Source organism: Aquarana catesbeiana, linkage group LG05, assembly GCF_042186555.1.
Source record: "Aquarana catesbeiana isolate 2022-GZ linkage group LG05, ASM4218655v1, whole genome shotgun sequence".
NCBI classification, from domain to species: domain Eukaryota; kingdom Metazoa; phylum Chordata; class Amphibia; order Anura; family Ranidae; genus Aquarana; species Aquarana catesbeiana.
In genome coordinates this window covers 381326179-381350493 of record NC_133328.1, presented here as the reverse complement: position 1 = coordinate 381350493, position 24315 = coordinate 381326179, and the positions used below count along the sequence as shown (strand labels likewise).

Below are 24315 nucleotides of genomic sequence, written 5' to 3'. Positions count from 1 at the left end.
TGGGGGAAAAAAGGACATCAATTTCGTTTGTGTACTGCGTCACACAACTGCGCAATTGTCAGTTAAAGCGACGCAGTGCCGTATCGGAAAAAATGGCCTGGTCATTAAGGGGCTGAAGTGGTTAAACTGTGTTTCTTAGTACTTTAACACGGTATACCACCAAGATTTAATATAGTGTATTTGAAACTTGGAGTTTCCCCATAGCTCCCAACTGTCCCAGATTCCTATCAGCAAAAGTATGCAGGCATAGGACACACCTCTTGCCACGCCCCCTTAAAGGAGAATTGTACAAAAAAACAAGATTAGTTATACTCACAAATGCTTTTTTTACCTCTACTATTACTTTATATTGGCTTTTGGAACTTACAAAAGCAGCAATTTAGAAATCAGATAAAAGGTTTACAGTTTCCCAACTGTCCCTGATTTCGAGGAATGTCCCTCTGTCCCTCTTTCCTCCTCATTTGTCCCTCATTTTGGTCTGATCTATGTACTTGTATATAAAATGCACTTTTTATCTATCAAAAAGTGTTTCCCAGTACTAAACCCATACCTCCCAACATTTTCAGATGTGAATGAGGGACACCTACTATCAAACGTATGTAGGCATAGGACACACCCCCTGCCACACCCCCTTAAAGGAGATTTAACCAAAAAAAAGGTTAATTAAATCCACAAGGAATTTTTTTTACCACTACTATTCCTTTATACTGGCTTTTAAAATGTACAAATGCAGCAATTTAGAAATTAGATGAAAGCTTTAGCACGGGAAAACACTTTTTGAAAGATAAAAAGGGAATTTTATAAACAACTCTATAGAACAGAGCAAAATGAGGGACAAATGAGGGGCAATAAGAGACAGAGGGACATTGCTCCAAATCAGGGACAGTCCCTCAAAATCAGGGACAGTTGGGAGCTATGTAAAAAAAACTTCCATCTGATTTCCAAATTGCTGCATTTGTAAATTCCAAAAGCCAATATAAAGTAATAGTAGTTGGTTTAACCAATCTTGTTTTTTTTACAATTCGTCTTTAAGGGGGCATGGCAAGGGGTGTGTCCTATGTCTGCATACTTTTGCTGATAGGTGTCCCTCTTTCCCATCTCAAAACGTTGGGAGGGATGAAGTTTCCCTGCGTATCAATGACCACAATTCAGGTGTTGAACAACGTGTAGAAATACTATCTGGTGCCGCACGAGGGCGCCATATGAAACACGCCATCAAACTTAGAGCGTCCTTGTCCTAACACTGCAGCAATTGTACGTGGGTAGTGGCACACGGCGCATGCGTAGAACACGGGAACAGCGGTAACCGAGGGGGATTTGCAAAGCAAGATGGCTACGTCCCTTGGATCAAATACTTACAACCGACAGAACTGGGAGGACGCGGTAAGTAGAAGGGTGTATGTGAAGTGACGCTGTGTGCTCAGGCATTTCGGGAAATCATAGGCAGTGACACGATGCCCTGGGCTCGGTGAAGCCTGAGTTGTAGGCCCCAGCTCGCCTGTGTGCACACATCGTGGTCAGTATGATGGGGGCGAGTAGTGTGCATTATATATGTGGTGCTGGGCACTCGAGGTTTGCCCTTTGTTCTACGTACTAGGTGTACAGAGACCTTCCTGCTTTATGTCATATGTCCCTGGGATGTGATTGTTTAATGGCTTGCTTCACCCATAATTTCGGTTATCAGTATAAAATGTATACTGGGATGACCTTGTTCAACCCCCCACTAGTTTAATGAAGAACTTCAGTCCCCTGGTGTTTTAATCTCACGCTACCATCTTTGAAAATCTCCCATTGTCTTTAGGACCCAGGAAATGTGCAGCACTTGTGTGCAGAGGAGGGGTATTCGGCGCATGCGTACACACCGCTGGGCACTGGTACCTGTGCCAACCCTACCCACCGAGCTTCATAAAAATCATGCAGGTCATCTGTGCATGTGCAGATTCCCACAGCGCACCAATATTACGAGGGGGAAGAACAAAGGCAGTGCAGCAATAAAAAGCTTTAAAAAACGGGGGAATAGTCCCAATTTGGGGAGCTGCTAGGAAGAAAAAAAAGCTTTCCTGGGGCTAATAATGTCAGCCTAGAGTTCGTAAGCTGACATGATGAGCTCCCAGGTAAGGAAAATTACAGTAAGTATGGTAACAATTTTCCATGTTCCTGGGGCTAATCATGTCAGCCTACGAACCCTAGGCTGACGTGGGTGCCCAGAAAAGGAGAATTAAGTATGGCAACTATTTTCTGTAATTTTTAACCACTAAAAGTGATTGTAAAGGATCCTTTTTTTTTTTTTTTTTTTTTTTTTTTTTTTAAATAACAAACATGTCATACTTACCTCCACTGTGCAGCTCGTTTTGAACAGAGTGGCCCTGAACATTCTCTTCTGGGGTCCCCCGGCGGTTCTCGTGGCTCCTCCCCCGCATTGTATAACCCCCTAGGAGAAGCGATCTCTCGAGGGGGTTACCTTGCGGGCGGACTCCGCCCCGCCCTCTGCATCATTAGATTTGATTGACAGCAGCCAATGGCTACGCTGCTATCAATCTATCCAATCAAAAGCCGGGACCCCGTGGAGAGGGGGACAGCGCGTCCCTGCCAAAGAGATGAAGGGGCTCGGGTGAGTAAAATGGGGGGGCTGGGGGGCCAGTGACTGCCAGGTGTTTTTTTCCATTAATGCATTAAGGTGAAAAAACACGAGGGTTTACAACCCCTTTAAGGACCGCCCCATGTACATTTAGCAGCAGGACACGCACACAAGCTGCCAGCAACCCACTCCCGCTGTGACTGGACACAACGGGAGCAAATCAGCGGTCTGCCTTGACCCACCGATTGTTGCTGAGGCAGACAGAGCGGTGGTCTGCCTATGTAAACAAGGCAGTTCGCCGTTCTGTGACAGGAGAAGACGGAGATCTTGTGGTTCTACTAAGCTGGAAAAGCTGGGTAAATCTTCCAGAGCTACTGTGGTTAAAGGGTGAAGGTTCTTCTTTAATATCCATCCCTGACCAAGGTGAGTATTTGGCTCATCTTCAGGTCATTTTAGTTTCAATATATTCAGGTGGTTTTTAACTTTGTCAAAATGACCCATAAGACATGATAAAAATGAAGCAGAGGTTCACAGCCCCAGGTTAAAGCAAATGTTAAGACAAAAAAATTAAAAAATAAAATGCATCAAAGGAATCTTAAAGCCTCAGCACATATATTTAAAGATTAGTATGGTACACAAGACAGGCATAATTATAGCTTAAAGTGATTGTAAAGGTTCAATTTTTTTTTTTTTTAATAAAAATAACAAACATGTTATACTGCTCTGTGCAAGAGTCTTGCACAGAGCAACCCCGATCCTCCTCTTCTGGGGTGCACAGCTGGCGCTCCTGGCTCCTCCCCTTCATTGGGTGCCCCCACGAAGAGCCGCTTTCCATGGGGGTGGGCGTGCTCCCATTGACACAGCGGGACTCAGCTCCGCTCCTGTGTCACTGGATTTGATTGACAGCGGCGGGAGCCAGTGGCTCCTGCTGCTCTCAAACTATCCAATGAGGACAGAGACAATGGCTGGAGTTGCTGGGCTTGTGCACATCGCTGAAACGGACGGGCTCAGGGGTGAACAGGGGGCTCTGGGGTCAGCTGCCGCGCAGAAGGTTTTCACCTTAATGCGTAGAATGCATTAAAGTGTAAGTTCACCTTTACAGAAAATCTGTAAGGCGAGCTTATACTGGACCCCCTCCCCATCGCACTTGGTCCTGTTGACCTGGAGTCCCGCGAACACCCGTTCTGACACAACATACAGCTGCTTTACCGGTCCAGGGATTTGAAATCCCAGCGGCTTTCTCTCCTCTTCAGCGCTGACAGGATGGGCTACGCAGGTTCTAATTGGTCGGCGCTGCCCATGTGACAGCACCGGCCAATTAGAATGCCTCTTATACATACCTTTAGGAGATTAAGCCAATAGGTAAAGCGGCTATACAATGTATCAGATGGGGAGGGAGGTCCAGTGTATGTTCACCTTACAGATTTTTCTGTAAAGGTTAACTTACCCTAAGGTGAAAAACCTTGAGACTTTACAATCCCTTTAACCACTTGCTTACTGGACACATAAACCCCCCTCCTGCCCAGACCAATTTTCAGCTTTTAGTGCTGTCACTCTGAATGACAATTGTGCAGTCATAAAACACTGTACCAAATGACATTTTTATCATTTTTTTTCCCCACAAATTGAGCTTTCTTTTGGTGGTATTTGATCACCTCTGGGTTATTTTATTTTTTGTTAAAATGAAAAAAGACCGAACTTTAAAAAAAAAAAAATACAAAACCGTTTTATATTTTGTTAATAAATTTTGCAAACGGGTAATTTTTCTCCTTCATTGATGTAAGCTGATGAGGCTACACTGATGGGCACTGATGAGGTGGCACTGGTTGGCACTGTTAGCTGGCACTGTTAGCTGGCACTGATGGGTAGCAGTGATGGGCACTGATGGGTGGCAGTGATGGGCATTAATCGGCACTGCTAGGTGACACTGATAGGCAGGACTGCTAGGTGGCATTGATTGGCACCACTGGTGGGCATTGATAGGTGGCACTTGTGGGCATTGATTGCTGGCACTTTTATGTACTGGTTGGCACTGATTCATGGCACTGTGGGCACTGGCAGGTGGTACTGGTGGGCACAGATGAGGCGGCTTCACCTCTTCCTCTTCAAGTCCGATGTCCCTTCAACAGAAGGCGGTGATCTGCTTTTTTTTTTTCTCCTTACGCTGTCAGCGTGAGAAGAAAAAAAACAATCAACGATCTTCTGTTTACATCACACGATCAGCTGTCATTGGTTTCTAACAGCAGCCGACTCAAGAAAAGTAGCATTTTCTGTGATTCTAAAAACAAAATTGTGCATCGAGTGTGTCCTTCCCATATCCCCAAGGTTGGAGGACCATCGGTAGACATCGGTGAGTACCAGAGGCTGAGTTTGTCCAGCCTCTGCTAATGTTCAAGCCATCCTGCATTGTGAGCAGGACGGTTTGGCCATATACCAATAATAATGTTGAACTCAAGGCAACTGAAAGGATGGTCCTGGACACTGCATTCACAATCCTGGGAAAAAGGTACCGGATCATTTTTCTGGCACATAGCTAATGCGACACTAAATTCTAGTTAAAAAAAATCCATTCCATGTTGCTTTAGTGTCACTTAACCCTTTTGCTGCCTGGTCTGTACAGATCTACAGCATCGTTTCCAGTGGCCAGGTCCGTATGATGTATGGACCTTGCAGTCCTTTTACTATGAGCTTGTTGTCAGTAAAGTGACCATGAACGTATAGCAAAATTGTTCAGCAGACTGCTGAACAAACCAATAGCTCTAAATAGCATCTAACAAGCTGCTGATCAGGACTGTTCACCTAAAATGTGACACCCAACCACACACCACTTCCCTGCCCTCTTTCCTCCTGCTCCTCTACCTCCCTGTCTGCGTTTAGCTAAAATGCACTCCTTCCCCACTCTTACTGTTCCCTTCCTCACTGATCCCCTGCAGCACCAATGCTCCCCCCATCCTGTCTTCTCTGATCTTCCCCTTTTTCCACTGTCCCCAATCTATCTCCTGATAAGACAGCCTTTGGAGTCACTCTGCACATGCTCAGTTTATTGTGTATTGCTAGAGTCTTTTATTTCTTCCTTGAGAGGGTGCATGTGATCGGCACAGGGCCAATCAGCACTGTCCAGACAGAGGGTCAGGGGTACTGCAGCCTCATAGGTCATTCAGAGTAGAACGAAAACTCCTCCTACAAGCTTTAACCAGACACTAATAGAAGTCACAAGACTGCTATATACTGCTGATGAGAAAAGGTATTAAGCAGTTTATGTTTCTTAAAATAATTGCATTTCCATGTTTTGTGTACTGTGGGAAACCAGATATAGTGAATGCAGGGTCTTGGTTTTAGTAACGCTATAAGGCAACAAAACACTTTAACCACTTACCGACCGCGCTATAGCCAAAAGACTGCTACAGCGCGTTCTGGGAGGGCGTCCATGGACTTTCTCCCAGAATTGCGTACAGCCAGCATGCACAGTGATCGCAGCCTCATCAGTGCATATCGGTGAAGGAGAAAAATTACTGCAAAATTGTATAATAAAAAACTAAGACTAACTTTTTTTTTTTTCTTGGTCTTTTTTTTGTTTGTTTAGAAAAAAATAAAAAAAACACAGTGGTGATTACCACCAAAAGAAAGCTCCATCTGTCTCAAAAAATGATAAAAATTTCATATGGGTACAGTGTAGCATGACCGCACAATTGTCATTCAAAGTGCGACAGCGCTGATAATTAACCTGGGCAGGAAGGGGGCGCCCTTTATTGAAGTGGTTATTTGTTTAGTATGTGTTGTCACCCTAGGAAAAGTGTGTTTCTGACCAAAATCACTAGGTGAAAATAATGGAGGAAAGGCATGAGGAAAGAAAACTAACGTTGACACATTACTTCTAAGGACTGGTATGCTGCAATATATTACATCTTTACAATTCATATAAATTAACCTATCATCTATTTCCTATTGGTGTTTTCTTAGGACTTCCCAATTCTTTGTCAGACATGCCTGGGAGAGAATCCATACATCAGAATGGTAAGACCTTATTCAACAATTGGTTATATTAACAGTGTGACATTGAAGGAATCAATACAACTTCCAAGAAAATTTCAAGATAATTAAAGCTGGATTCCAGATATGGCTATTTTTACACAGTTACATTGATCTAGCTTGGATCTATGTAAGTATGCATGTGCCATACTTAGCCAATTCCCATGGAAGCTGTTTTTTACAGTGTTTACCACTGTCTTCCATGTACCGTGCTGAGCGGCTGCCCTGCTGCTTAGTGAACACAGGCAGTCACCTCTTCTGCACGGGCGCCATTTAGAGAACACTTTGCATTTTCTAGCTTAACATCTATGAAACCTGCAGTTTGGAAAAGGCACCCTTCAAATCTGAGATAGCCGGAGCAGTTTACTCAAGAATAGTGGGTCCAGCCATCTGCAGCGCAGAATGGAGATGCTTCCTTCTTCTTATAGTTTCTTCTCATAGTCTTTATTCTCATAGTTTGTAGACTCTCTAACTTTCACGTAGACTAATTATTAGAGGTCGACCTATATGGGTTTTTCTCTGACCGATGCCGATATTTAGAAATCGCAATGGCCGATATGTGATGCCGATATATTAGGTCGTTTTTTTTTTTTTTTCCCTTCATCTCATAAAATCCAACAGTTAGACCCCTTTCACACTGGGGTGTTTTTCAGGTGCTTTTGGGCTAAAAATAGTGCCTGTAAAGTGCCTGTAACACGGCTCCCCTGCAGTCTCAGTGTGAAAGCCCGAGTGCTTTCACACTGAGGCGATGTGCTGGCAGGATGTTAAAAAAAAAAGTCCTGCAAGCAGCATCTTTGGAGCGGTGTATACCACCCCTCCTGCCCATTGAAATGAATGCGCACCGCTGCCGAAGCGCCTGCAAAGCGTTTCAGCAGCGGCGCTTCAGGGGCGCATTTAACCCCTTCCTTGGCTGCTAGCTGGGTTATAAGCGCCCCGCTAGCAGCCGAATAGCGCTGCTAAAATGACTGTAAAGCGCCGCTAAAACTAGCAGCGTTTTACCGTCAACGCATGCCCACTCCAGTGTGAGAGCAACCTTAACTGATACAGAAATTTTTTTACATTTAACCAGTTACCAACCGGCCCATAGCCGAATGACAGCTGCAGGGCGGTTGGATAACTCTGGGTGGACGTACTATGACGTCCTCCCAGAATTCCCCTCTCGCGCGCCCCCTGGGGCGCGCACCCGAACACATCTGTGACCGCCGGGTCCAGGGGACCCGGCGCATCACGGATCCCGGTAAATGGCCACTGATCGCGGCCGTTTACCATGTGATCGAGCTGTCAAATGACGGCGCGATCACATGTAAACAGACCGGCGTCATCTGATGACGCCGGTTCCTCTCCTCCCCTCCTGTGTACCGATCGGTACACAGTGAGCGGGGAGGGGGATGGATGGATGTCTGCAGCGCTGTGGGCTGTATGTGTAGTGCCCACAGCGCTGCACAGAGACATCCATCCATCCATGCTCAGCCATCCCTCACTACTAATGCTGTGCAATACTCTGCAATACCCCCACAATACTCTGCAATACCCCCACAATACTCTGCAATACCCCCACAATACTCTGCAATGCTGTGCAATACTCTGCAATGCCCCCACAATACTCTGCAATGCTGTGCAATACTCTGCAATACCCCCACAATACTCTGCAATGCCCCCACAATACTCTGCAATGCTGTGCAATACTCTGCCATGCCCCCGCCATACTCTGCCATGCCCCCGCCATACTCTGCCATGCCCCCGCCATACTCTGCCATGCCCCCGCCATACTCTGCCATGCCCCCGCCATACTCTGCCATGCCCCCGCCATACTCTGCCATGCCCCCGCCATACTCTGCCATGCCCCCGCCATACTCTGCCATGCCCCCGCCATACCCCGCCATGCTGAGCCATGCTCAGCTGTACTCGCCCTCTGTATGTGGCCAGGCTGTGGAAGTCTCACACATGGGGTATCGCCGTACTCAGGAGGAGCAGGAGAATCTATTTTGGGGTGTCATTTTTGGTATGTACATGTTATGTGGTAGAAATATTGTATAAATGGACAACTTTGTGTTAAAAAAAAAAAAAAAGCGTTTTAACCACTTCCCGCCCGCCGGCCGTCATACAACGTCCTTGACTTTGTGCGGAGATATCTGAATGATGGTTGCAGCTACAGGCATCATTCAGATATCAGCTTTTTCAGCCGGACGTCCCCCCTTCCCGCCGCCTTGCGGTGCTTCTACCGACTCACCGCTACGATCGAAGCCAGGATCTTTTTTTTTTTTTTTTTAATTTCAGGCTTCCCAGCCTAGAGGTGAGATGTGGGGTCTTATTGACCCCATATCTCACTGTAAAGAGGACCTGTCATGCCATATTCCTATTACAAGGATGTTTATATTCCTTGTAATAGGAATAAAAGTGGTCAAAATTTTTTTTTGGAAAAAAGCATCAAACTAAAATAAATAAAGTAAAATGAACAATAAAAAAAAAAAAAAAAATGTTTAAAGCGCCCCTGTGTGCTCGCATGCAGAAGCGAACGCATACGTAAGTCCCGCCCACATATGAAAACGGTGTTCAAACCACACATGTGAGGTATCGCTGCGATCGGTAGAGCGAGAGCAATAATTTTGGCCCTAGACCTCCTCTGTAACTCAAAACATGTAACCAGTAAAAAATTTTAAAGCGTCGCCTATGGGGATTTTTGAGTAGCAAAGTTTGGCGCCATTCCACAAGCGCGTGCAATTTTGAAGGGTGACATGTTGGGTATCTATTTACTCGGCGTAACTTCATCTTTCACATTATGCAAAAACATTAGGCTAACTTTACTGTTTTGGTTTTTGTAAAGCACAAAACAGTTTTTTTTCCAAAAAAAACGTGTTAAAAAAATTGCTGCGCAAATACCGTGCGAGATAAAAAGTTGCAACGACCGCCATTGTATTCTCTAGGGTCTTTGCTAAAAAAACATATATAATGTTTTGGGGTTCTAAGTAATTTTCTAGCTAATAAATGATGATTTTTACATGTAGGAGAGAAATGTCAGAATTGGCCTGGGTGCTCCAGAACACCTGAAGGTGCTCCCCTGCATGTTGGGCCTCTGTATGTGGCCACTCTGTGTAAAAGTCTCACACATGTGGTATCACCGTACTCGGGAGTAATAGCAGAATGTGTTTTGGGGTGTAATTTGTGGTATGCATATGCGGTCTGTGAGAAATACCCTGCTAATATGACAATTTTGTGGAAAAAAAAAAAGTAAAAAAAAAACCTTGATTTTGCAAAGAATTGTGGGAAAAAATGACAACTTCAAAAAACTCACCATGCATCTTTCTAAATACCTTGGAATGTCTTCTTTCCAAAAAGGGGTCATTTGGGGGGTATTTGTACTTTTCTGGCATGTTAGGGTCTCAAGAAATGAGATAGGCTGTCAGTACTTCAGGTGTGATCAATTTTCAGATATTGGCACCATAGCTTTTGGACTCTATAACTTTCAAAAGACCAAATAATATCCACCGATTTGGGTTATTTTTACCAAAGATATGTAGCGGTATAAATTTTGGCCAAAATATATGAAGAAAAATTACTAATTTGCAAAATATTATAACAGAAATGAAGAAAAATGTATTTTTTTTACAGATTTTTCGGTCTTTTTTCTTTTACGGCGCAAAAAATAAAGAACCCAGCAGTGATTAAATACCACCAAAAGAAAGCTCTATTTGTGTGAAAAAAAAGGACAAAAATTTCATAAAGATACAGTGTTGCATGACTGAGTAATTGTCATTCAAAATGTGAGAGCACCAAAAGCTGAAAATTGGTCTGGTTAGGAAGGGGGTTTAAGTGCCCAGTTGTCAAGTGGTTAAACATTTATTAAACAAAACAAACCTCCAATCAGTTCACTTGTATGTAGAATTTAGATAAAAAAATAAAATAAAAAAAAACTATATCTTAAATATTAAATACACAAAAACAGGTAATCAAAACTTTTGGATGAAAAAAATGGGCTAACTTTAGAGCCCTTTCACACTGGGGCGGTTTGCAGGCGTTATTGCGCTAAAAATAGTGCCTGCAAACCGACCTAAAACTGCCTCTTCTGTTTCTTCAGTGTGAAAGCCTGAGGGCTTTCACACTGAAGCGGTGCGCTGGCAGGAGAAAAAAAAACTCCTGCAAACCGCATCTTTGGAGCGGTGAAGGAGCGGTGTATTCACCGCTTCTAAACCGCTCCTGCCCATTGAAATCAATGGGACAGCGCGGCTATACCGCGGCTTTAGCGGCGCTATGCGAGCGGTTTTAACCCTTTTTCAGCCGCCAGCGGGGGTTAAAACCGCACCGCTAGCGGCCGAATACTGCCGCAAAAACGACGGTAAAGCAGCGCTAAAAATAGCGCTGTTTTACCGCCGACGCCCCCACCGCCCCAGTGTGAAAGGGGCCTTACTGCTTAGTTTTTTTTTTTTTTTTTATTTATTAGTGTATTTTTTCAAAAAGAATTGCGTTTGAAAGACCGCTGCGCAAATACCGTGTGACATAAAATGTTGCAACAACCGCTATTTTATTCCCTAGGGTCTCTGCTAAAAAAAATATATAGAGAGAGAGAAAAAAAGTCCAAGAGGTTGCTGCACTTAAAAACTTCTTTGCTTTATTTCACAATATCTTCAGGAGAGATTTACAAAGCAAGTATAATCCTTTCAAGCAGTATCACAGGCAAGAAATGCCTACACAGTTTCAGACATGAGTAGATTCAGATATGGATGGATGGATTATGTCTCGGGCTAGTCAGCTTACGCCCTTCCTAAGATCCATTGAAGCACATCTACACAGGTTCAGTCCATTCATAAGTGTAAACATTGTATCACTTCAGGTTCTTTTTATCAGATTTGGCAGGCTGCCCAGAGAGGAGAGAAGTTGCTTCACAGAAGATTTCAGGCAACTTGTATTGACTTCTATTTCAGAAGTCATTTGCAAGTTGTGCTGAAGTTATATCAGCCTTTTTTATCAGCACAATCGGCCGATGTCGATTAAGGAAAAAACACCAAATATCGGCAGATATAAACAAAAGAGACCTTGGGATTGTACGGGTGAGGGGGAGAGTGGAAGTAAATTACCTAAGGGGTAAGGAGGGGGGGGGGGGTTTGGAAGGGATAATATGATTGGTAATACAGGTACCCAGGAGTAATAAAAAACCACTTACCTGTATACCTCATGTTTGGCAGTGTATCAATTTTTTAAAAATTAAACTTAAATATCGGCAGATATATCGGCCGGCCGATATATCCGTCAACCTCTACTAATTATACACCGGTTTGGATTATTTTTACCATAGAAATGTAGCAGAATGCATTTTCGCATAAATTTATGAGGAAAGATAATTTATTTGCAAATTGTTTTTTCAGAATGCTCAGTCTATTTTCATTTTATAATGGAAAAAATAAAAAACCTAGTTGTGATCAAATACCTCTAAAAGAAAGCTCCATTTGTGTGAAAAAATGATACAAATTTCATTTGGGTACAGTGTTGCATGTCCAAGCAATTGCCAGTTAAAATAGCGCAGTGCTGAATATCAAAAAATGCCCTGGTCATGAAGGGGGTAAAACCTTCCAGAGGTCAAGTGGTTAAATATGTTAGAAGCAATAATAGACAATTACTTTTATCAGTTTCAGAGAAATATTTTTTTTTTTAACACCTTATAGTGTTAAAACTAAACCCACAACCGTAAACTCAGTCAGTATATGCAGTAAAGCATACATTTGCTTTGGAACCTAAGAGGTTTATCCTCTGCATTGTGTAAAAAGACTGTTAGATCTTGTATGGACAGATCCTCCTCCTCTTCTACTACTGACTCCAGAACAGGATAAGACATAGGCTGCACGTGCTCAGTTTAGTGTGTATTGCTAGAGAGAGTTGTGTGGTGTTTTTTTTTGTTGTTTTTTTTTCTTGAGAGAGTGCATGTGATTAGCACTGCCCAGACAGAGGATCCTGATAGAACAGCTCAGTGCAGCATGAAAGCGCCTCCTACAAACTTTAACCAGGAACTGATAGGAGTCCCAAGATTTTCCTGCTATATACTGCTGATGAGCAAAGGTATTTAGCAGTTTATATTTACTAAAATAATTGCATTTCCATGTCCTGTATACTGTGGGAGACCAGATATAGTGAATGTATGGTCCCGGATTTAGTAACACTTTAAGGTCCAAGAAGGGCACATTTATTGATCTGAATATGGCAAAAACATTTTGATTAGCAGAAGAATACAGCATGCTCTAATTTTAAAAGAGAATTAAGGGAATTTTTTTTTTTTTTCCCCCTAATCATACTTGCCTAGGTGGATGCAGCATTGGTCCTTCACACTGAGAACCAAGCGATCGAACATCGGTGATCATTTGGTTTTTCAGAACTCCCCGAGCAGAGAGCTGGTAGACTGTCAGTCACAGCTCTCCGCTCATCTCCCTCCTCGCTCATTGGAGCGCTGAGCTGTGGAAAGGGCCGAGCGGCTGTCTCAGGCTCTCAGTGGCTCGCTGAGATGGGTGTCAGTCCAGGCACCTGGCGGATCCAGACTCAGTGGTCGGGATGTAGCGGTGCCTGGACTGACATCTGTGACTTCAGCACAGAACGGACTTCAGTCCGCTTTCTGCTGAAAACGGGTCACAGGAGTGCAAAACTAACTGCACTCCTGTGATCCCTAGAACAGTGATGGCGAACCTTGGCACCCCAGATGTTTTGGAACTACATTTCGCATGATGCTCATGCACTCTTCAGTGTAGTGGAGCATCATGGGAAATGTAGTTCCAAAACATCTGGGGTGCCAAGGTTCGCCATCACTGCCCTAGAAGTACAGTCAAACGAGCTTTGGCTGGAACGTCTCCTCCTTTTTAAGGTTTGCCACATCATTTTCCTGGAAAAGGTAATTAGTCTTTAATTTTTTTTGGTTTGAAATGGGAACAGGTCTTAATTAAAGAGTTTATTGTACAGATGCATTCTTGTAATAAACTGAAGGCTGCATGATTCTAGTCATTGCTGCAATCAAACTTCATTAATCTTTAAGGCGTTGTGTTTTTTTTGTTTTTTTTTTCCAGACCAAAGAGAAGTATGGAAAAGAATGCAAGGTAAGATGCAATCCACTCACAGATTATGAATGCATCCTATACATTTGTTTATCCTGATAATTACATGCAGCAAGTTGTCTTATTACTGCCACTAAATGATGAAAATATTTTGGTGAAAGTGTCACTTTTTTTTTTTTTTTTGTATGTAATCTTTATTATTCTCCTACAATACAAAAGTATAAAAGGTTACAAAATTCAGCGAACGTCCTCCATTCAGCATAGCAAATCAGAAGTAAATGTTATCACACTTAAAATAAGCATAAAACAAGCACTCACAAAACAAACATATTTCTCTGAGGAGAAAGTGAAAATCGCATCTGTGGCTACCGGTAGTTTCACAGGTATGTTCATATAGTACGTTTGTTATATAATAAGATAATGTCTTCCATCTACTTATTTCTTACTCTGGCGACAAGACAGTGTTGTAAGAAATGGGTAATTTGCACGCAGCGTGACCAGAAACTTAACCATGTACCACTAGGGCAAACAGGGAAAAAAAGAGAATAAAGTATAAACATAGTACAAATAGGATTCAGACCTGTTTACGACTCGGTGACTTTTTGCTGCTATAGTCAGCTTCTCCAGACAGCATTAGAAATAGAAAAGAATAGGTAGGAATTCACCATTAAAGCAAATCTGCACCTGCTCACTTTCTTCCCATGGTTTTTATTTATTTTTTTTAATTGTACCCCACCGTTTACCTTTAGGTGGTATCTGCACATTTCAGATACTCGCCCATTCAGCTGATCCAGTGATGTCACGCTGAGATCCTCTCATGCCCAGCTACAGATCTGTGCCATGCCGCCATGTTCTTTCTGACGTTGAGGGGCCCACCTGCTCTTCCTGGTTCAGCGGGCGGGCCTTCCAATGATGCGGTGATTGGCCCGCCCCCTCCTCCTTTCCTGAATAGAAGGCTATGTCTCCTGGGATATGTGACATGCATATCCTGGGAGGCACAGTGGGCACTGTGCACGTTATCCGCCTAAGGCATGTGCAGACGGGGGCCTGACATTTTGGCCTGAAAAAAAAGGACAATATCTACAGAGGATGGAAGGAGGGGTGGAGTGGAGGGAAGTGATGGAAGAGGCTGAAGGTCCACTTTAAACTGATGTGGTGGGCATTTGGGAAGACCTGGAAAAGACTAGGAGTCGACCGATTATCGGCGGCCGATATTCACTTTTTTTTTTTTTTTTTTTTGAAGAATCGGTAGCAAATTGCTTTAAGTGGTTGTACCAGGGTAATGCTTGCAGCTGTAGGCATCACCCCGGTACCATTCTTTAGAGCAGATGAACGGCTTTCTTGTAATAACCAATGCAGCTAAGCAGCTGCTGGGCCGTTCTCACAAGTAGCGGGAGTGGACGTCACTCAGCCCGGGTCTCCCGTTCCACAGGTAGGTCCAACCGGCACGTCCACTGGCTGGCCAGAGACCCGAACAAAGCTGATTGCTTTGTTCGGGTCTCAAATCTAGTAACCCGGAAGCGATGTCATGACATCGCTTCTGGATTACTCTCATCCTAAAGGTGCCAGTTTTAAAAAATAGAAAGTATTAAAAATGCTGATCTTATAGACCCCCAGATCCCTTGAGTACCTGTCACTGCCTATTATTGTCACAAGGGATGGTTACATTCCTTGTGACAGCAAAAAAAGTTAAAAAAAAAAAAAAAAAAGATAGTGTAAAAATAAAAACAAATCTACAGAATACCAGCACCTGATATCGACTATTGGCCCTGAAAAAAACTATATTGGTCGACCCCCTAGAAGAGAACCCTGGAATAATGTAGCTATAATGAATCCAGGTGGCCCAGACTGCATAAAACTTTTCATAGTTCACATTACATGTAGCCATCTTTTCCTCAGCACCTATTATATGTGTCACCGTCTTTATCCAGTCTAATTAACTAGGTACTTTGGGATCTTTTCCAATAAATTTGGATCAGGTGTCTAGCAGCATTCAAGAGGTGTGGCAGCACACATTTCTTATAATGACTGAGAGGGATGGTGGAGGCGTAGAGCAGAAAATGTAGCGGGAAATCCATCTATCTAATAAGATAGATTTGAACTGAGTTCTAATATCTGACCAATAAGTACAAATTGGGCATTCCCACCATGCAAATTCATTTTTAAAGTCACCTACAGAGTTAATTTGATACACATATACTTTTGCTAGTTTAGTTGATCACTCTGCTACTGACTGAGTCAACTTCCTGTTCATTGGGCAGAGATATTGTTTGCTCAATGAGTAAACAGGCTGGAGGTGGAGAGATGACATAAGCTGCTTTACTGAACCAGGAAACAACCATGCTGCTGTTGGCGAATGTGTGTAATCATAAAGCTGGCTCATCAGAATTGCAATTACTTTTTTGTAAACGTCTGTTTGAATGTAAACCATTTCAGCCCCAGGTTTTACCCCTTTAATGACCAGGCCATTTTTTGCAATACAGCACTGCGTTACTTTAGCTGACAATTACACGGCCATGAGATGCTGTATCCCAGGGATATGCAATTAGCGGACCTCCATCTGTTGCAGAACTACAAGTCCCATAAGGCATGGCAAGACTCATGACAGCCACAAGCATGACACCCAGAGGCATGGTGGGACTTGTAGTTTTGCAACAGCTGGAGGTCCGCTAATTGCATATCCCTGCTGTAAACAAGTAAAATTGTTGTCCTATTTTTTCCCCACAAATAGAGCTTTCTTTTGGTGGTATTTGATCACCTGTGCGATTTTTATTTTTTGCGCTATAAACAAAAAAAGACCGGCAATTTTGAAAAAAAAAAGTTTATTTTCTGCTATAAAACATGCCCAATAAAAAATGTTTAAAAAAAATTAATTTCTTCATGAATTTAGGCCAGTATGTATCTGCTACATATTTTTGGTAAAAAAAAAAAAAAAAAAACCCCAGTAAGCATATATTGATTGGTTTGCGCAAAATATATAGCATCTACAAAATAGGGGATAGATTTGTGGCATTTTTTTTTTTTAACTAGTAATGGTGGTGATCAGTGATTTTTAGCGGTACTGCAGTGGACAGATCAAACACCTAATTTATATTTTTGACACTTTGGGGAACCAGTGACATTATTACAGTGATAAAAATATGCACTGACATTGTACTAATGACTGTCAGGGAAGGGGTTAACTGTGTTCCCTGGGTGTGTTTACTAACTGTATGGGGGATGGGCTGCCTGGGATAGATAACACAGATCTGTTTTCCTGCATAGCAGAAAGGCAAGATCTCAGTGTAATCCCCTGTCAGAACAGAGATTTGCCTTGTCTACTTTAGCAGTTCCCTGTTCTGTCTCTGTGTGGGGAACAGTCGTGGGCGGCCAGCGGACATCTGGTCCGTCGGACCCGCTGATTGGCCCCCCCACTGGCCAAATCGGCGTGCGCACGCCTACAGAAGCCAGTTCACAGCGATTCGCACAGCCGAGCCACCTTGCCGCAGCATATAACTGCGGCGGGTGGTCAGCAGGTGGTTAAAGGGTATACAAAAATTTGCATCATAAAGCTGCCAGATAACAAGCATACAAAATTCAAAAAGAAAAACTAAAAGTAAAAACAGTACAATAGTAGCCTCATCAAGGTTGCCATTGTTTAAGTCACGCAACCAGGTGAAAAGCCATATTTCGTCCATAATTTTGGGTCAGGGTGCAAATAAAAATCGGTCACGTTTGGTTTTTTCCACAAAATTACATGTGTAGAGAACCTAGGGGGTCAGAATTACCAATCTTTGGATGATAAAATGCAAAGTGTTTTTGACTCTATTATGTACGGTATGTGCTGTTTGCCTAAAATTCCACTTCAAGCTGTGTCAAAGCCATTTTCTAGTAATTTTCTGCAACTGCCAACCATTACTGCCAGACAAAATATGTGTGTTTTCTATTAGAACAGTTCAGCTTTTAACTGCCTTGTTTCTGCCTTTTCAGATATGTGCTCGACCATTTACAGTTTTTCGCTGGTGTCCAGGGGTGCGCATGCGTTTTAAGAAGACAGAAGTATGCCAGACATGTAGCAAATTGAAAAATGTCTGTCAGACCTGTCTACTAGATCTGGAGTATGGTGAGTGGCACTTTAGCAAGATGGTTATTGAGTATTTATATATAATCTGCAGTTACTTACTTTGGCCATATAAGAGGAAATTGTGGTTTCTGAGCTTGCTTTATTCTGAGCGTGCAAATATCATAAAAAATATAGTATTTTGATAATTGTAGGTGGTTAATACATGTATTTAGTATATGAATTCCTATTCTTTCAAATTATACATTTTTCTCTGCATTTTACATGCAGACCAAGTGGTGAGCTTTTATTCATTTGTTTTAATTTACTTTTAAATAAATTGTTCCTGCAACTTCACAAGTACCTTTTTGAAGCATTAGGCCTTCATGCGCCTTGGACCATACAACATAAAATTCTGAAGTATTTTACCAATAAAGAGCCACAGGGACTGCCTACACTCCCCCATAGAAATCTATAGCTGTATGCTGTTATGCGCTGGGATTTGTGTAAATGTATGTATTGATGTACGACCCTGGATGCAGATTACCTGTGTCCAGAAATGGATGTCTGTATGCAAGTGTTGGCGTATAGCTGTGCACAGCCATTGGTTTCTGTGACATTAGTTGTAAGCAGCACTCGCCCATGTGCATAAAACCCTACAACTTCTCCTAACTCTGACACTTTTGCTGCAGTTTGGTCTGTATGTAAATGTAGGAAAAATATAGATATGTGAAATGGTATTCAGTACACGAATTACATTTTCATTACTAGTATCTAGTTTATAGAGTCAGAATACAAAATTTGGCAGAGCTATTTGATTGTGTAGCTGCTTCACTATCGATTTACAATGGCATAGGGTTCTACTGTATTTTCAAAAAATATTGTAAAATGTTATTTGTTCACTTACAATAAAAAAAATAAATTCTACAGGACTGCCAATTCAAGTACGCGATGCTGGAGTTTCCCTAAAGGATGACATGCCTAGGTCTGATGTGAACAAAGAATACTACACTCAGAACATGGAAAGAGAGGTAAGTTTGAGAGCCACCCTTGAAACTGGCATGTATATTTAGAACTGTGTGTTGTAAAAGACTGAATCAAATAGGTTAACTTGTGGAAATATGCTAAAATAGTAGAAAAAAAGGTAAAAAAGGGATACGGTACTTCTACATGACAGATAAAAATGAATACATATTATTAGTTGCAGGCACACCGTGAGATTTTTAGCACAGAAAATAGCATCTGCAACACTTTGTTTATAGATGCTAAAATAGTAACTGTGCCTTGGAACCCCTAGACAGAATAGCGGCTTTAGACAAAGTTATGGTGTTTTCAGTGAAATTTGAGAGTGAGACCTGTTTTCTGCCTTATTATAAAACCTCGGTTTTATTTCCTGATAGATTTCAAATTCTGATGGCAGTCGCGCAATTGGAGCTTTAGGCAAAGCCACATCAAGCAGTGACATGCTCTTAAAGCTGGCCCGTACCACCCCTTACTACAAACGTAACCGTCCACATATCTGTTCATTTTGGGTGAAAGGAGAATGTAAAAGAGGAGAGGAGTGCCCATACAGGTGAGTACAAATACCAAGCTGTTTGTTTATAGGTCAAAAAAATACCCTTTCTGTCTTTCAACTAATGTGGTATGTTTGATTTTTTTTTTTTATCATCTCATCTGTCATACTGCTAATGTCTATAAACATTGCATCATTTCAACTCTAAGTTAATTTTCCTAAAAGAAGAACTAAAACGTGTTTTTATTTATTTTTTATTTGTCTCATTGGGGAGATTGCCCTTCACTTCCTGTCCCATAGCCAAAACAGGAAGTGAGAGGAAATCCCTCCAAAATGAGGCAATCCTTGGGTGTTACCAGAACTAATGTTCTCATTGGATTTCCTCTCTAATCCTGTTATGTTAACAACCCAGAATTTGGGATTATATTTTCATTTCACTCTCAGTGATTATGGTAAACAGGACTGATAGAGCGAGTGATTCTCTCTAATGGATGTATACACTGCAATAAAAACCTGACAAGCATTGTAATTCCTCTCTACTCTATCCAAAGCTAAGAAAAAAATGGAAAATGGTATAATGTTATTCTCCTTTCCTGGTTCCTATGCATGGCAGCATACAGATGATAGAGCTCCAACTCAACTCCTCCCTCAGGACTAGTGAATAGCATAAAAGAAGGGCATAGTCCCTCTCCCAACATTCTCTGTATTATAGAATACCAAGGGTAGGAGCGTATACTGCCATGAATAGGCACCAGGAAAGGAAAATTACGGTAAGTATGGTACAATTTTCAGTTTTCCTGATGCCTCCATGGCAGTATACAGATGATAAATAACTAGCTCACACGATCGGGGTAATGCTAACAACAAATATTTTAATTTGATCTGGACATCGCAGCATGAACTGCCATTCTTCCAAACTCCACGGTTGTGAGAGCCCCCGGATCAATATGGTAGTGTTTGAAAAACGTATGGCGAGAAGACCAGGTGGCAGCCCTGCAAACTATCTCAAAGGAAACATTGGCCCTTGCTGCCCAAGAAGCCGAAACTGTCTTAGTGAAATGAGCATTCACCTGAGAAGGGGACTCCATGTTCTTTGCCCTGTAAGCCATCCGAATTAATTTAACAATCCAAGAGGCCAAGTTTCTGCTGTAGGCTTCCTTTCCTTTTAACTTTTCCAAACGGGATGATGAATAACCTCTGAGTTAATGAATGATTTGGTAGCTTCCAAGTAGGCTCTGAGGACTCTGGAGATGTCCAGGTCGTGACAGGAATCTGATACTGAGTCTGTGAACACTGGTAATGCTCATGGTGCCAACAGGTGATTTGGAATAGTGACCTTAGGTGTGAATCCATGAAGAGGGCACAGTTCCACCCTGTCCGGAAAGAAGGTAATGGCCTATCCCTAAAGAGTGAAGCTCCGAGATTCTTCTGCCAGATGTAATGGCCAAAAGAAATGCTGTCTAAAGGGTTAGATTCCAGATCGCTTCTTGTTCCACAGGAGCGAACGGATGGCTGGACAGAACCTCCAAAACTAAGGACAGATCCCACTTGGGCAATGAGCGTCTAACAGGTGGACGGATCTTTAACACTCCTCTGAGGAATGTGACCACCAGAGGATCCTCTGCCCATCTCCAATTAGTTGCGGCAGATATTGCTGCTACTTGTTCCTTGAGGGAGACCAGGCCTAGATCAAGAACTATTTGAAGGAATCCCAAAACATTAGACCTAGAGGGGGAGACTGGATTAAAATCACTCCTAGTAGCAAATGACAAAAATTTGTCCCATATCTTTGCTTACACCGCGTTTGTTATAGGCTTTCTGGCCCTTAAAAGGGGAAGATATAACACCTTGGGAGCAACCTAGAGACTCAAACCTTTGTCTTGCAATCTCCAAATACAAAGCTCCAATCTCTTAAGGTTTGGATGAGTTTATCTGCCCTGAGACAGAAGTTGAGGGAAAAGAGGAATTCTGATTGGAGGACTCGCGCTGGGATGCATGGCTTGGGGGAACCATGGCCTCTTCGGCCAGTACTGCAGAATTTCAATACTTGTACTGACTCTCTGAGGAGTCTCAGGAGGAACTTCAGTATTGGTGGGAAAGCATATGCCATGTTGAAATTCCAACGGCATGACAGAGCATCCACTGCCTCTGCTTGTGAGTGCGGGAGGCGAGAGAAGAACCAGGTTAGTTTGGCATTTTCCAGGGTGGCGAATAGATTCACCTGAGGGGGAATCCAAAGGCTGACAATGTGGTGGAATATGTGGGGATGAAGGGTCCACTCGTCCAAAAAGTTTGTTGACAATGTGTCTGCCTCCGTGGTCAATCTGCCTGGGAGATATACCGCTTTGAGATTCAGAAGGTTCCTTCCCCCCAGAGCATAATCGGCTCTACCATCCCTGAGGAGCGTTCTGCTGTGAGTGCCCCCTTGTTTTTGCAGATATGTAACTGCTGCCCTGTTTAAGCGCAGCAGTACTCTCTGCCCTCTGACCTGAGGTGTCAACGAAGTCAGTGCTAGGAATGCTGCTATCCTCTCCAGAACATTCAATACCACCCTCTCGCTGGGACAAGACCATCTTCCCTGTATTCTGGTCTTCTCACATTTGGTTCCCCAGCCTTGTCTGCTTGATACAAGAGAGGGAACCCAGGTGACAAGCTTTGGAAAGGTTCTCTGGCTCTGTCCACCAGTGCAGCCTTCTGCGCGCATTACTGCTGTTAGTAGGATTATCTGAGAGTCCCTGTCTCCTCCACCGTGCCAAGAAACCTGTCTATAAGTACCTCAAATGCCAATGGGACCAAGGAACTAGGGGTATACATGAGGACATCGTGTCAATGAGACTCAGGCATTGAGAAGCTGTCAGACGAGAACTCTGGATGACTGTGATCATCCTCTGAATGACGATCTTCGCTTTCAGAGACGGTAATGACACTGTCCCCTGTTGCGTGTTGAACACTGCTCCCAAATAGATCATCTGCTGCGTTAGCAATAATTAGCTTTTCTCAAAGTTTATAAGCCACCCTAGTTCCGTCATACTGCAACTGTATCTCTTTGGGATATGGTTCAGATCGCTTGCCATGAGGAGGATATAGTTCAAGTAATGGTATATCCTCAGTCCCCTCTTTCGCAGGTGGGCTAGAACAGTTATTTAGTATCTTCATGAACACCTGGGGAGAGGTGCACAGACCAAAAGGCAGGGCTTGGAACTGTAGGTTGACCTGGCCCACCGCAAACCTCAAGCACTTCTGGAAAGAAGAGAGGTTCTTAACGTGCAGGTAAGCTTCTTGCGGATCGACTGAAATTAACCAATCCCTTGGCTGGACCGCCTGAATAATTGTCTGCAGGGACTCCATCTTGAAGCTCTCGAGGTGGATGTACTGGTTGAGCTTCTTTTAGGTCTATCACAGGCCTCCACCCACCTGTCTTTTTCTGCACTAGAAATAAGGTGGAATGAAATTCTGAAGTGCTTTGCTAAGAAAAGCGGTACGACTGCCCCCTGCAGCTGGAGTGATGTCGTGGACGGTTTCCATGCTAAAACCTTAAGCAGATAGGCCGGAATCTCTGTTTCTTTGAAAGCTGTTCGAGGAAGAGGATGAGACATTCCAAAAGTGACCCCACTGAATTGTTGACAGAATCCAGGGGTTTGGCATCGGGTAGCCCAGGCCAGCATATAATTCCTTAGCCTTGTCCCTACTGGAAGCGTCTGGGCTAACTTGGCTTCAAAAAGGCTTTGTCGAAAAGCTCAAGAAAAATGCATCCCTTCAAATTCTATGTATGTCTTCACACTGGTCCATTGTGCTTCCGTTGTGTTAAAAATTTTGCTTGCAAGATTTTTGGTCAGTTAAAAAAAAAAAAAAAACACCAAAAATGCACCTCCCCATTGAAATGCATTGAAAACGCAGCAAGAATGCATCAATAACCTACCCGTGCTACGTTTTTGATGTGGTATTTGAGTCACATGACCTATAAAAAACACATCATAAGCACAGTAAAATTGTGGCAAAATCTCGTGTGTTTTAGACGCCATTATCATCAGCATCTGTTTCTCTTGTCGGGAAAAATGCCGTTAACGCCTTTTACGGCATCTCTAGTGTCAATGGTTCCTGCGAAGTGTCAGTGTTTTTTATATATATATATATATATATATATATAGTGTGTAATATGTATTTTTTTTCTGCCGCAATTTTGCAGTCCTGCTAGAAGTCGTTGATCGTTGCTATTACTAGTGTAAAATATGTTTGGACGTTGGTAGAACTGTGGCCTCCCATTTAAAAATGTATGTGCTGCAGCACTTTATTTGCTCCTAATCTGCCTGCAAAGTCTGATGTGTCTGCCACTGAATTCCACCTAATGCAGTAGTTATCAGCATTGTCAGTGCTGATTCACAAATCTATAACCTAGTCCCGTGCATTGACAGAACTGCCTCTGTTGCTGCATTGTGTGGGAGTGGGATCATGGAAGACACAGATGAAGGTTGGAAGGATCTGTGTTTTACTTTGAGGCTTGTGCATTACATAGTTAATGGATTTGGGATTTGTTTGAATTGTTATACAGAGGTCATTAGTTGTACTCATTTACAAAAAAAAAAATCAAGAAAACCGTTTTTGTTTTCTCACACCTGGTGTTTTCTTTTGCAGGCATGAGAAGCCAACAGATCCTGATGACCCTCTTGCAGATCAGAATATCAAAGACCGTTATTATGGTATTAATGACCCTGTAGCAGACAAATTATTAAAACGGGCTTCTACAATGCCCCGTCTAGACCCTCCAGAAGACAAAAGCATCACCACTTTATATGTCGGAGGCCTAGGTGATAATATCAGCGAGTCTGAGCTTAGGTAGGTGTTTGTTCCGTCTGTGTCTTAGATTTTATATAGCCTGGTGGTTTTTCTATAACTGATGAATAAAATAATGAACTCTTTCTTCCCTCACATAGAAATCACTTTTACCAATTTGGTGAAATCCGAACGATTACAGTAGTTCAGCGACAACAGTGTGCCTTTATTCAGTTTGCTACCAGACAGTCGGCAGAAACTGCAGCAGAGAAATCCTTTAACAAGCTAATAGTTAATGGTCGTCGGCTCAATGTCAAGTGGGGAAGGTGAGTGACCTTGGAATGGATGCACTAAAAAA

General features: G+C 42.8%; 1 protein-coding gene across 1 annotated transcript in view; it reads left to right on the top strand.

The window, feature by feature from the left end:
* The first annotated feature begins 1226 nt into the window (after positions 1–1226).
* RBM22 (RNA binding motif protein 22) overlaps positions 1227–24315 on the top strand; it is a 34040-nt gene continuing 10951 nt past the window's right edge. Inside the window, exons 1-8 of the mRNA XM_073631013.1 lie at positions 1227–1383; positions 6539–6592; positions 13648–13677; positions 17605–17737; positions 18605–18705; positions 19075–19247; positions 23820–24020; positions 24119–24283. Coding sequence (XP_073487114.1) covers positions 1330–1383; positions 6539–6592; positions 13648–13677; positions 17605–17737; positions 18605–18705; positions 19075–19247; positions 23820–24020; positions 24119–24283 — 911 coding nt within the window. The 5' untranslated portion in view covers positions 1227–1329. The remainder of the gene's footprint in view (positions 1384–6538; positions 6593–13647; positions 13678–17604; positions 17738–18604; positions 18706–19074; positions 19248–23819; positions 24021–24118; positions 24284–24315) is intronic.